The sequence below is a fragment of the Bufo gargarizans genome, chromosome 4 (genome assembly GCF_014858855.1).
Source record: "Bufo gargarizans isolate SCDJY-AF-19 chromosome 4, ASM1485885v1, whole genome shotgun sequence".
NCBI classification, from domain to species: Eukaryota; Metazoa; Chordata; class Amphibia; order Anura; family Bufonidae; genus Bufo; species Bufo gargarizans.
In genome coordinates this window covers 533,961,091-533,975,509 of record NC_058083.1, presented here as the reverse complement: position 1 = coordinate 533,975,509, position 14,419 = coordinate 533,961,091, and the positions used below count along the sequence as shown (strand labels likewise).

Genomic DNA, 14,419 nt, shown 5'->3' with positions numbered 1-14,419 from the left:
ATCAGTACCGGACTTAGTAAAATATTATCAAGCAGCTAGATTGGCTCAAATTTTTCTGACCCATTTAAATCCGCAGGACCATCCCCTATGGATCCCACTTGAACGCACTATCCTTCTCCCCTACACATGGAAAGCCCTGGTCTGGAATACCGCACCCATTCCTCCAGCAGTTCGTAATAATTCCCTTTTGACTTATTCACTGATTCTTTGGAGGTCAGTTAGGTTTAAATTTTCCCTGCAATCTAGGCCTTCGCCCTTACTGAGCATTGTAGGTAACCCGGCTTTTCTTCCAGGCCTAGAAGGTAATAACCTTAGTTGGTGGTCATCTAATCAGCTATGTACCCTCCACAAACTTCTGGTGAGAGGTAAATTAATATCCATCTCAGACTTTAAAGAGAAATACGCGCCCCCTGTAGGAGACTATCTCCTCATGAACCAGGTCTTCTCTTATCTTAGGTCTAACCTGATACCTAACCGTAGTGTAGAATTTTCTCCCTTTGAGCGCTCTATTAATTATTCGCTATACAGGCAGGGCCTCCTCTCGAGAATGTATGCAGCCCTGAATTCCATTCCCGAAGGTCATAAATTAGATTATATGAGGGCATGGGAGAGAGACCTGCAACAGGAATTCTCTACTTCTAAATGGTCTCAACGCTCACTAACTCTTACGAAGGGTTCGTGGCAGGTTACCCTGGCGGAAACCTTCCATTAAAGTGCTACATAGAACCTATATGGTACCAACGAGGCTTCATACCATCTACCCCGAGGTTTCTCCCCTATGCTTTAGAGGATGTAAAGAGGAAGGAACCTTGCTTCATACATGGTGGTCATGCCCTGTGGCCGAAAGGTTTTGGACCCGAATAACAGACTTGATATCTTCTGTTTTAGATTGTAACTATCCACTTACACTGCCTATTTGCATTCTGGGAGATAAACCTCATTGGCTACCCTTTGCCAGATTTAAACTTTCCCAATATATACTGTTGGCTGCGAGGATTCATATAGCTTTTAAATGGCGAACTGATTCGCTCTCTTACCAGAGTGTTATTGAAAGGGTTAATAGAATAATGGTTTATGAAAAATTGTCAGCTATACGCGCAGATACATTCCCAATATTTGAGAAGGTCTGGGAACCCTGGCTAGCTTCCTCCTATGCTCTAGACTTGCAATATGCTATCTCTCTGTGATTCTACTAACTATACACTCCAGTGCCATGCCTCTGACTTTCGTTGCTCTTTCTCCATGTCAGAAATACAGGACCTGTATTCAATAGTATGATGTAACAATGCGCAATATGGCGTACATTCCTCCAAGAACTGTTATTGTTTTTGTATAACATATCCTTTTATTTGCTCATGTCTATGCAGAAATACTACTGTATTCAATTAGTATGATGTAACAATATGCAATATGACATACATTCCTCCAAGAATTGTTATTGTTTTTGTATAACATATCCTTTTATCTATGCATATCAATCTATGCTAAAACCCAATAAATGCCTTTTGAAACATAAAACAAGACCTGACAAGACACGGCTTGCATCTATAATTGCTTCACAGACTGAGATCCTGCCATCTGTTGTAAGAATGTATGAGTTCCATTATGTCCTGTACTTCTGACCAATAGTGGCTTCTCTTCAGTGTGAGTTCTCTCATGTGTAGCAAGACTTGATTTGTGACTAAAACACTTTCCACATTCAGGACATGAATATGGCTTCTCCCCTGTGTGAGTTCTCAGATGTTCTACAAGAGCTGATTTCACAGTAAAATATTTACTACATTCTGGGCACATAAATGGTTTCTCCCCTGTGTGAGTTCTCTGATGTGAAATAAGATGTGATTTCTGACTAAAATACTTTCCACAATCAAGACATGAAAATGGTTTCTCCCCTGTGTGAGTTCTCTGATGTGTAACAAGATCTGATTTCTGACTAAAACATTTCCCACATTCAGGACATAAATATGGCTTCTCCCCTGTGTGAGCTCGCTGATGTCTATGAAGATCTGAACTCTGACCAAAACACTTCCCACATTCAGGACAAGAATATGGCTTCTCCCCTGTGTGAGATTTCTGATGTCTATTAAGATCCGAATTCTGACTAAAGCATTTCCCACATTTTAAACACAAAACTGACTTTTCCCCTAAGTGCATTCTTAGATGGTACATAAGATGTGATTTTCGACTAAAACATTTCACACATTCTGAGCATGAAAATGACCTTTTATCTCTGTGATTTTTCTCATGTAAGGAAAGATTAGATTTCCCTTTAAAATGTTTCCCACGTTTCTGTTTAGTTCTTGTTTTGCCAATTAGTGATGGTCTAGATGAAGGTTTCTTGTGACCAGAGGAATCGGAGGAGAGATCTTTGCTGTGAAGGACTGAGGGTACATTAGGAGTCATAGAATCATCTTGTGTGATATTGTTATTTTCTGCTTCATGACAGGAAGGTAAATTGAGATGCTTATGGTATACTGTCATCCTGTCTTCACCTGGAAAATAAAACAAAATGTTCTTACTTTCCCAAAACAAATTTTATTTATATTAATCAGTCAAGCTTTCTTGAGACAATAGCAAGCTAAGAAACATTAAGTAAATAGGATAAATTAATGAAACCGGTGCTAGTGGCAACCAATCCCATTCCAACTATATTTTTCAGACAGGCTTTGGAAAATTAAAGAAGCAATTTGGTTGATTGTCTTGGGCAACAACTCCATTCTCTTTACAACAAGTTTCTTTTCTTACTTACACCTATCCTTTTCAATTCTCAGCTTCTGTATCTTCTAAACCCCTTTGCTGCCGACCTATTCTGGGCATTTAGGATGAATGATTTTTTTCAGTGTTGCATTCCAAATTTTTTTGGGGCAGTCTTAGGGCGCATACCACTTACAAATTTATTTTCATGAACTCTGTCTGGGTGGGAATGTGAAAAAACAATGGCAATTCAACCTCAATTAATGCATTTGAAAATTTGCACTGTTTACCATTTGACACAAAAATGTGTTACCTTTATTTTGCATGTTAGTATGATTATGGTTTTCCCAAATTTGTACAGTTATGTTAAGTACTTATCTGCCTGTGCCTCCGTGGAAATCTCTGCCTCACTATGGCGTCATCACCATCATCGTTTGGTTACCAGGGAGCAGGGAAGCTGGATCAATTGGGCTCTGATATTTATCATCTGCTTCTGACCTGTCCTGTTTGACTTCTGTTTCCCCTCTAGTTTAGATCCTGTGCACTTATCCAGTTTAGGGACCATCGACCAGTTGGGGGGACGCCGTTTAAGGCAGATTGTCCAAGGAGGTAGGGAAAGTGGTGCAGGTGAAGTTTAGGGATGCACTGTTTCCTACCTTATGTGACAGATTCACATGCCATACTAAATTCTCTCTGTGGCGTTTTCCTTTCTGGCATGGATCCAATGTGGGCCTTGGTAGACCAAATGCATGGTCTCAAACAACTGCTACAGCACATTGTAAAAAGGGTCCAACATCACGAAATTACTAGGCCTCCACCCATTGTAATAGTTCCCTCACAGCTCCTAGTACACCAAGTTAAATTGTCTTGTCACTTCACAGGTGATAGGAAGTGGTTTGAACTCACTCCTTGGGCCCCGACTTCTTTGCTTAAAGCCTTGCAGCAATTTTTGTGCTTCGCTAGCTATTGCCATAAGTTCATCAAACTTTTTATGTTATATTGAAACCTCTTACTGATATGACTAAGAAGGGGGTGGATCTTCTTCATTGGCAGCCAAAGGAAATATTAGCTCTTGAATCTCTAAAAAGATGTTTCATGGAAGCTCCTGTTTTGGTCCTACCTGATCTGACTAGGCCAATTGTGGTGAAGGTCAATGAGGTGGGACTGAGAGCCATACTTTCTTGTCTCAGACAAAGTGTTTGTTTGTTTTTATTGCAAATTTTCCCTGACGGAGAGTGGGCTTCTTGACACCAAGTGGACCTTTGAAGACTGGAATCACTTTCTGGAGGAAACTATACATCAAGTAACAGTCCTTAACCAACCACAGGAATTTGACATTTTTAGAATCAGCTCAATGTTTTAATCCTAGACAGGCTCTATGGGCATAATTTTTCACCCATTAATTTTGTGATCACTTTCAAGACAGGGTCTAAGAATATTAAGGCAGATGACTTCCTATTTCAACTATTACCACTGATCTGGCCTCTGAGATCAGGTCTAACCAAGATCTGGCCCCTGAGGACAGGCCTGAAAATAAATTGCTTGCCCACAGTCCACAGGAGATTGGCGTCAGCGACTTCATAAAGGGTTCCTGTGTACCCCGAAATGTGTGTTCAATAAATTTTATATCAATCATCTAGTTTTGCGTCAACAAGCTATCAGTACTAAAGTGAGACAGAATCAGTCAACTTCCCCTTCATGTGCATTGTATCCACTGCACAGGCAGCTTGGATTCTGCCTCTAGGGTTTCATATAGTATCAGCTGCACCAACCTCTTCTGTTCTGCACTGAAGTTGTGCCCCGGCTTGCACAACAAAAACAGGTGAGCAGAATATACACCCTATTGGGGGTTTCTGCACTTTTACATACTCACATTAGCACCTTTTCTCTTTGGCTATTTTTTGCTGTTACTCCTAGAGGCTTAGCTCTCTGCAGCTGCCGTGCCTTCTGCACTTTGATTGACAGAGCCAGGTAGTGAAAACATGATAACTCCTGGTCATATCAAAGAGCATAGGGCGCAGCAGTGGCACAGAAAGCTGTGCCCCTAGGTGAACACATCCTACTGGTCGTTTGCCTATTTCCAAAAGAACTTGGTCCAGCAAAATCGCTTTTTTCATTCTGACATTAATTCTCTGGGTCTGACCTGGCCTATCTGACTTCTATTTTCCTTCTAGTTCAAGTCCCAATCACTTATCCAGGTGAAGGACCGTCGACCAGTTGGGGGCCACTGTTTAGTCCAAGTAGGTAGGGTTATTTGAGTTTAGTCAGAGAAAACACTTTACAATTATCTACTGAAAAATGAATATTCACTATATCTTACTATTTTAAGTAGTACTCATAAATTACTTCCCATACAAATGGCTGTGACTCCAGCTGATGTGATGGTCACTTGTTATGGCCACTATGACTAACCTTTAGCAGCAATTCACACATTGGGAGGTCTAAAAGTGTATGTTTAGTTCACTTCAGGACAGAGAATCTATGTCTCGCCTTCTGCAGCCTGTTGGCAAGTCCCCCCTCTTTACCCATCTCCTGCATCACGCTCGCCAACATCACAGCTGGCTTTAGAGGTGGGAGGGATGCTTTATCCTGGAATATCTCGGGCTTTGTGGCAGCTAGAGATGTAATCCAGGTCTTGTTTTTAAGCCGACAATCTAAGCTTAAAACAAGACTAGGATCGCTACCTGCTCAACATCAGGATATATAGTCCTTAGAGATTGTCTTGTGAAAGAGAGCTGTGTGTATATACACCTTTTACTGGGACTAGAGATGAGTGAAGTATTCAAAAATTTGATCTGGCTGCTTCGCCAAATTTTACAAAAAAAAATAGCTTTGTGCCAAATTATTTCATCACAAAGCACATTTCTTTGTAGGTGGTGGGTGCAATGACAGAGAGCAGCGATTGTGGTGCTCCCATCATTTTATCCCTCAGATGCAGATGCGTAGCTGATTGCGGCATCTGACAGTAATAGCAGTGTGTAAAATAAAAAAATCTATAAATAAATCATACTTACCTCATCCATTTGCTCACGGTGGGCCGGTCGTCACCATCTTGATTGAAGATTTAGCGTGAAATTTCGCACAGCTGTCCGTTGTGGAGATCGAGTGCGAGATCTTCAATCAAGAAGGTGGTGGGTGGCCCATTGCAGGCAAATGCATGAGGTAAGTATGATTTTTTTTCGTTTGTTTTTTACCGCCATTCAGGGGAAATTTATTTACTACCACAAAGCACGAGGAAATTCAGCTTTGCGGCAAATAGAATTTTCACTGAAATTCAGATCAAAGTCCATGAGATTCGCTGAACACTAACTGGGACCTGTTAATTTTTTGCACTGGCCACTATGTCTAATAATTGGCACCACTTCTTGGTCTGTACAGATTACTTTACTGCAGTTGACTCATTCTAAACCTGCCTGTAATTCTATTACCTCTGTGTATAGATAAGACAGGATCCACTATTCCCAATAAGTATTTTTTAATGCTTTGTAAATGCTGTTAAGAACAGCTAAGGCAGAATGGCCGCTCTCATAATAATGCTTAGGAATTAAATTTAAAAAAAATCTACAATCAGAACCAGCTGAATTCCGATTTGGCACTCTGGTGGCGGCGGCGGCAGCTGGAGATGAGCACTTCCATTGTAGAAGCGCTCATCTCCCTACATTCATCTGTATCGCCGTCCTCAGGAGAGCGATACAGATGAACTCTGTAGCAGGGCAAAGATGAGAAGTCTCCCTTCCCTGCTCCTCTAATAGGCTGCAGGAACTAGGGGACACTATCGGGGCATCTACTGGAAGCATTTTATACTGGCACATCATGGGGGCATTTTATACTGGCACATCATGGGGGCATCTACTGGGGGCATTTTATACTGGCACATCATGGGGGACGCTACGGCAGCTTCTCCTCGCGATATGTTATACTGGCACATTAAGGGGGGCACTATGGGGGCATGTTATAATGGCACATTATGGGGGCACTATGGGGTTTGAGGGAGGGAAGAACGCTATGGGGGCACTATGTGGAAGAAGCACTATGGGGGCATCTACTTGGGGCATTTTATACTACCACATTATGGGGAAGGGGAGAGGAGCACCATGTGGGCATTTACTGGGGGCATTATATAGAGGTATTTTATACTTTCACACATTAAAAATATAAAAAAGAAGGCGCCGATAACAAAAACACTCCCAGGATTCTGTTTTTGTAGTTGGATACAAGGTACGGCTCTCTACTAAAATGTAGCATTTAGCCCCTTAACGCCCAGCGCCGTACATGTACGGCGCACTGATCTGGCAGGTACAGAAGCTGCGCCCGCCCGATCCGCGGCAGGGGTCCGGCAGTCACTGATAGCCGGACCCCTGCTGTATGCGCCGGCATCGGTGAAAACTCTTGATGTGCCGTGGTCAACGCTGACCGCGGCACGTGCGATGTCCGTGCAGGGAGGAAGCAGCTATTGGGTCCCCACGCTGTTGTGATGGGGACCCAATGGCATGGAAGACAGCACAATGCCTTCCTTAGACATCGTGGCTGCCTTCCGAGAGAGCCTGTGAGATCCAGCCCCCTGGTTCTCACAGGCAGGAAGGCTGTAAGTGTATTACAGTGTGTAATACACTTACAGCCAATGCATGACAATAAAAAAAAAAGTATAAAGTAAAAAAAAAAAAAAAAAAAAAAAAAAAAAAAAAAAAGCTTCCTTTTCCAAAAATAAAGTTAATTTTTTTTGGTAAAAAGTAGGGAAAAAAAGAAAAGTAGAAATTTTAGGTATCGCGGCGTCCGTATCGACCGGCTCTATAAAAATATTACATGACCTAACCCCTCAGGTGAAAAACGTAAAAAAACAAAAACAAAAAAACTGTGCTTACATCACTAAAAGTGCAACACTAAGCATTTAAAAAGGCATTTTCCCCCCAATCTAACCGCCACCTAATTGCGCCAAAAATGAGCCCCTACAATCGCCCAAAAATGAAAAAAAACTATGGCTCTTAGAATATAGAGACACTAAAACATAATTTTTTTTGTTTAAAAAATGCTTTTATTGTGTACAACTTAAATAAATAAATTAAAAGTATACATATTGGGTATCGCCGCTTCCGTAAGAACCTGCTGTATAAAAATATCACATCAACTAACCCCTCAGGTAAACACCGTAAAAAAAGTTTTTTAAAAATGTGCTACCAAAAAAATTTTTTTTTGGTCACCTTACATCACTAAAAGTGCAAATCCAAGCGATCAAAAAGGCGTATTCCCTCAAAATAGTACCAATCTAACCGTCACCTCATCCCGCAAAAAATGAGCTCCTACTTAAGACAATCGCCCAACAAATAAAAAAAAATATAGCTCTCAGACTATGGATACACTAAAACATGATTTTTTCTTTTGTTTCAAAAATGATATAATTGTGTAAAATTTACATAAATAAAAAAAAGTATATACAGACGTGGACAAAATTGTTGGTACCCTTTGGTCAATGAAAGAAAAAGTCACAATGGTCACAGAAATAACTTTAATCTGACAAAAGTAATAATAAATTAAAATTCTATAAATGTTAACCAATGAAAGTCAGACATTGTTTTTCAACCATGCTTCAACAGAATTATGTAAAAAAATAAACTCATGAAACAGGCATGGACAAAAATGATGGTACCCCTAGAAAACACAGAACATAATGTGACCAAAGGGACATGTTAATTCAAGGTGTGTCCACTAATTAGCATCACAGGTGTCTACAACCTTGTAATCAGCCATTGGGCCTATATATATGGCTCCAGGTAATCACTGTGTTGTTTGGTGATATGGTGTGTACCACACTCGACATGGACCAGAGGAAGCAAAGGAAAGAGCTGTCTCAAGAGATCAGAAAGAAAATTATAGACAAGCATGTTAAAGGTAAAGGCTATAAGACCATCTCCAAGCAACTAGATGTTCCTGTGAGTACAGTTGCACATATTATTCATAAGTTTAAGATCCATGGGACTGTAGCCAACCTCCCTGGACGTGGCCGCAGGAGGAAAATTGATGACAAATCTAAGAGACGGATAATCCGAATGGTAACAAAAGAGCCTAGAAAGACTTCTAAAGAGATTCAAGGTGAACTTCATGCTCAAGGAACATCAGTGTCAGATCGCACCATCCGTCGTTGTTTGAGCCAAAGTGGACTACATGGGAGACGACCAAGGAGGACACCATTGTTGAAAACGAATCATAAAAAAGCAAGACTGGAATATGCCAAACTACATGTTGACAAGCCACAAAGCTTCTGGGAGAATGTCCTGTGGACAGATGAGACAAAAATCGAAGTTTTTGCCAAGGCACATCAGCTGTATGTTCACAGACGAAAAAATGAAGCATATCAAGAAAAGAACACTGTCCCTACTGTGAAACATGGAGGAGGCTCTGTTATGTTCTGGGGCTGCTTTGCTGCGTCTGGCACAGGGTGTCTTGAATCTGTGCAGGGTACAATGAAATCTCAAGACTATCAAGGAATTCTAGAGAGAAATGTACTAGCCAGTGTCAGAAAGCTTGGTCTCAGTCGCAGGTCATGGGTCTTGCAACAGGACAATGACCCAAAACACACCGCTAAAAACACCCAAGAATGGCTAAGAGGAAAAAATTGGACTATTCTAAAGTGGCCTTCTATGAGCCCTGACCTCAATCCTATTGAGCATCTTTGGAAGGAGCTGAAACATGCAGTCTGGAAAAGGCACCCTTCAAACCGGACACAACTGGAGCAGTTTGCTCATGAGGAGTGGGCCAAAATACCTGCTGAGAGGTGCAGATGTCTCATTGACAGTTACAGGAAGCGTTTGATTGCAGTGATTGCCTCAAAAGGTTGCGCAACAAAATATTAAGTTAGGGGTACCATCATTTTTGTCCATGCCTGTTTCATGAGTTTATTTTTTTACATAATTCTGTTGAAGCATGGTTGAAAAACAATGTCTGACTTTCATTGGTTAACATTTATAGAATTTTAATTTATTATTACTTTTGTCAGATTAAAGTTATTTCTGTGACCATTGTGACTTTTTCTTTCATTGACCAAAGGGTACCAACAATTTTGTCCACGTCTGTATATTAGGTATCGCCACATCTGTAAGAACCTGCTGTATAAAAATATCACATGACCTAACCGCTCATGTGAACACCGTAAAAAATAAAAAGTGTGTCACCCAAAAAATTTATTGTCACCTTACATCACATAACGTGTAATAACAAGCTATCAAAAAGTCATATGCACCCTAAAATAGTACCAATCAAACAGACATCTCATACCACTAAAAATGAGAGCCTACCTAAGATAATCGCCCAAAAAAAAAATATATAAACTGTGGCTCTCAGAATATGCAGACACTAAAACATGATTTTTTTCTAAAATGCTTTATTATGTAAAACTGAAACAAACAACCAAAAACAGTACACATATTTGGTATTGTCGCATCCGTAACAACCTGCTCTATAAAAATACCACATGATCTAACCTGTCAGATGAACACTGTAAATAACGGTGCCAAAACAGCTATTTTTTGTTACCTTGCCTCACAAAAAGTGTAATATAGAGCAAACAAAAATCATACCTTCCCTAAAATAGTACCAACAAAACTGCCACCTTATCCCATAGTTTTCAAAATGGGGTAATTTTTGGGGAGTTTCTTCTCTAGGGGTGCATCAGGGGGGCTTCAAATGTGACATGGCAGCTTAAAATTATTCCAGTGAAACCTGCCTTTCAAAAACAATATGGCGTTCCTTTCCTTCTGCGCCTTGCCATGTGCCCGTACAGCAGTTTACGACCACATATGGGGTGTTTCTGTAAACTACAGAATCAGGGCCATAAATATTGAATTTTGTTTGGCTGTTAACCCTTGCTTTGTTAGTGGATATAAACGATTAAAATGGAAAATCTGCCCAAAAATTTTAATTCTGACATTTCATCTCCATTTTCCATTAACTCTTGTGGAATACCTAAAGGGTTAACCAAGTTTGTAAAATCAATTTTAAATACCTTGAGGGGTGTAGTTTCTAAAATGAGGTCATTTTTAGGTGGTTTCTATTATGTAAGCCTCGCAAAGTGACTTCAGAACTGAACTAGTCTAAACAGAACTGAATTTAATTTTTTTTCTTCTAAACTTTTAAGCTTTCTAACGTTCTTAAAAAATAAAATGACATTCACAAAATAATCCGAACATGAAATAGACATATGGGGAATGTAAAGTAATAACTATTTTTGGAGTTATTACTATCTATTATAAAAGTAGAGAAATTGAAAATTTGCAAATGTTTCCAAATTTTGGTTATTTTTTCATAAATAAAAATGAAAATTTTTGACTCAATTTTACCACTTTCATAAAGTACAATATGTGTCGAGAAAACAATCTCAGAATGGCCTGGATAAGTAAAAGCATTTAAAAGTTATTACCACATAGAGTGACATGTCAGATTTGCTAAAAATGGCCTGGGCAGAAAGGTAAAAAAAGGCTTGGTCCTGAAAGGGTTAAAAGTGCATTTCATAAACTCTATCCCCAATTTATTGACTCTTATGAGGTGGTTAAGTCATCAATTCTGTGTTATCAGATTCATTTTTAAAAATCATGACATGTTCCACAAATCTCTACTCAAACAATGTGTCACTTCTCCAATCCCTCCAGATGAGGTGCAGGGAGAGCTGGAGTACAAGGTCACTAAAATTGTAGATTCCAAGAGAGTACGACCACGTACAGGACAATACATGGTTCATTGGAAATGTGATGGGGCAGAGGAGAGGTCATGAGTTTCTGATAGGCATATGCATGCTGACAAATTAAGAAACTTCATGAAACTCATCTGGATAAGTAGTCCGTTGGTTAAAGTGTAACTGCCATTTCACTACCAAAAATGAAATTCCTAACAGATGTGATGCTGAAGGGAAGATATTCATGAAGCTTTATTTTTCAGTTAATTTTACCTTTCTGATGTCTGTATTCAGCCCTTGGCAACCCTATTGCTCTGTGCCTCTATATCAGCATCTTCCTAAGATGGCCTCTGCTGCACTTCCTGTGGTGATCTTTGCTTGGTCCTTGAGGCTATCCTGTATTTCCCTCACTTCCCATAAGCCCTTGCTCTCCTCACATAAACTAGCAGGACAAATCAGAATGCAGATAACCTCCCCCACTACCCCAAAGCAGTGTGTATCCTCTCACATACATCTAACCAGAGACAAACAAGACCAATCAGAATGCAGATATACTCCCCCACTACCCCAGAGCAGTGTGTATACTCTCACATACAGCTAACCAGAGACAGACAAGACCAATCAGAATGCAGATAACTTCTCCCACTACCCCAGAGCAGTGTGTATCCTCCCACATACAGCTAACCAGAGACAAGCCCTGCAATTACATGAAATCAGTAAGAAAGCATTTGTTTTAGCCTCTTAATAGTCACCTGTCAGCTCTGCAGCTGCTCCCTCATTCTACTCCACCCTGACAGGGAAATGGGAGGGGGGGGGGGGGGGCTACTTTAGCTGCTCATATCTCTCGTTTGGTACCAGCAGATATTGTTTGAAAACTGACATTGCAAGCTTTCAGACAATACCAGAATGACAGCAATCTGTTCAGTACAGGGGAAGATATCACTGATAGAAATTGGGATGCAGTGAATATAGCTGTAAGTGAAAATAAAAGCAGATTTTACCCATGATTATTCCCGACTCGATTTCTAACAGGACTTTAGCTCTGGTCTCTGGCCTGGAATGTCAGCTTTCAAACAAGACCAGTTGCATGTTTTTAGCTGCTACCATTCAGGAGAAAGCAGCATGTAAAGCAGCCCTCCCCCTCCACTTTCTGCCTGAGCTCAGGCACTCAGGGCCGTGCTCCTCCTCCCAGTGCTCTCCCCCGCATTCAGGACTGTGCTCCTCCTCCCAGTGCTCTCCCCAGGACTCAGGACTGTGCTCCTTCTCCCAGTGCTCTCCCCAGCACTCAGGGTTGTGCTCCTCCTCCCAGTGCTCTCCCCAGCACTCAGGGCTGTGCTCCTCCTCCCAGTGCTCTCCCCAGCACTCAGGGCTGTGCTGCTCCTCCCAGTGCTCTCCCCAGCACTCAGGGCTGTGCTGCTCCTCCCAGTGCTCTCCCCAGCACTCAGGGCTGTGCTGCTCCTCCCAGTGCTCTCCCCAGCACTCAGGGTTGTGCTCCTCCTCCCAGTGCTCTCCCCAGCACTCAGGGCAGTGCTCCTCCTCCCAGTGCTCTCCCCGACACTCAGGGCTGTGCTCCTCCTCCCAGTGCTCTCCCCGGCACTCAGGGCTGTGCTCCTCCTCCCAGTGCTCTCCCCGGCACTCAGGGCTGTGCTCCTCCTCCCAGTGCTCTCCCCAGCACTCAGGGCTGTGCTCCTCCTCCCAGTGCTCTTCCTCCCAGTGCTCTCCCCCGCATTCAGGACTGTGCTCCTCCTCCCAGTGCTCTCCCCAGGACTCAGGACTGTGCTCCTTCTCCCAGTGCTCTCCCCAGCACTCAGGGCTGTGCTCCTTCTCCCAGTGCTCTCCCCAGCACTCAGGGCTGTGCTCCTCCTCCCAGTGCTCTCCCCAGCACTCAGGGTTGTGCTCCTCCTCCCAGTGCTCTCCCCAGCACTCAGGGCTGTGCTGCTCCTCCCAGTGCTCTCCCCAGCACTCAGGGTTGTGCTCCTCCTCCCAGTGCTCTCCCCAGCACTCAGGGCGGTGCTCCTCCTCCCAGTGCTCTCCCCAGCACTCAGGGCGGTGCTCCTCCTCCCAGTGCTCTCCCCGACACTCAGGGCTGTGCTCCTCCTCCCAGTGCTCTCCCCGACACTCAGGGCTGTGCTCCTCCTCCCAGTGCTCTCCCCGTCACTCAGGGCTGTGCTCCTCCTCCTGCTCCTGCTTAGAACATGTTAGCCTACTGTATGTTATTCATGATTGCACTTTATGTAATGCTGTAGTCTGATGGCATGTATATTCTTATTTGTTCCTCAATTTCACCCTAATCCTACATCCAGTAAATAAAGCAACAGACTTCCACCCAGTCTCTTTTTTTTGGCTAGCAGGAAGGTGTTTAACTGCCTGTCAAACTCCACATAGTCCCCAGGAATACATGAAGTGGGGACAGGACATACACCACACTTCAGCATCATCTTGAGGACATAGAGAATAGAAACCAGTGCAAAAATCTTTGTATCTGATAATTCAGTCTCCAACAATCTATTTTCCACAATCAATCTTCAACATCCTATTGGGGCATCCCCTGCATATCCACATTGAAATGAACTAAGCTAACAAGGCTCTCCCCCCTCCTAACCCAGATGGTTTAAGAGTCTGATATATAATTTGCTGGATACAGTTCTATGCCAATAAAGAACAGATTGTACAACAAGCCTAAAAGCAACAATCCCTTTCCTATAATAGAGCACAGTTCCATATACCACAAGATCTTTCCCAGCATATATTGTTGCAACGTGTCACCCTAAAACTACTGCTAGACTTGCTTCTGGACAAAGGAATCTTTCATCGCTCAGAATTCCACTTCGCTCTTGTCATGGTCTTGGTCTTACCTTCTTACTGTTCTCCTTCGTTTGACATGTGCTGGCGGCCATCTTGGTTTCTGGGTTTCTTGTAGCCTCCCACCCTGCGGCTTCTCCTTCCCACTGGGAGGAGCTGGATGCCTAGCTCATATATATAGGAGGTCTGTGGCTTCAGTTCCTTGCTTGGTCCTCCTGTGTTCACATGCTTCTAAGACTGCTGCTGCTTCTGGTTTCCGAT

At 42.3% G+C, this 14,419-nt stretch overlaps 1 protein-coding gene across 1 annotated transcript in view; it reads right to left on the bottom strand.

Moving 5' to 3' along the window:
* Nucleotides 1-1,348: 1,348 nt before the first annotated feature.
* The window catches only part of LOC122934815 (oocyte zinc finger protein XlCOF6.1-like), a 40,631-nt gene continuing 27,560 nt past the window's right edge, over nt 1,349-14,419 (bottom strand). The window contains exon 5 of the mRNA XM_044290516.1: nt 1,349-2,492. Within this exon, the coding sequence (XP_044146451.1) occupies nt 1,546-2,492 (947 nt within the window). The 3' untranslated portion in view covers nt 1,349-1,545. The remainder of the gene's footprint in view (nt 2,493-14,419) is intronic.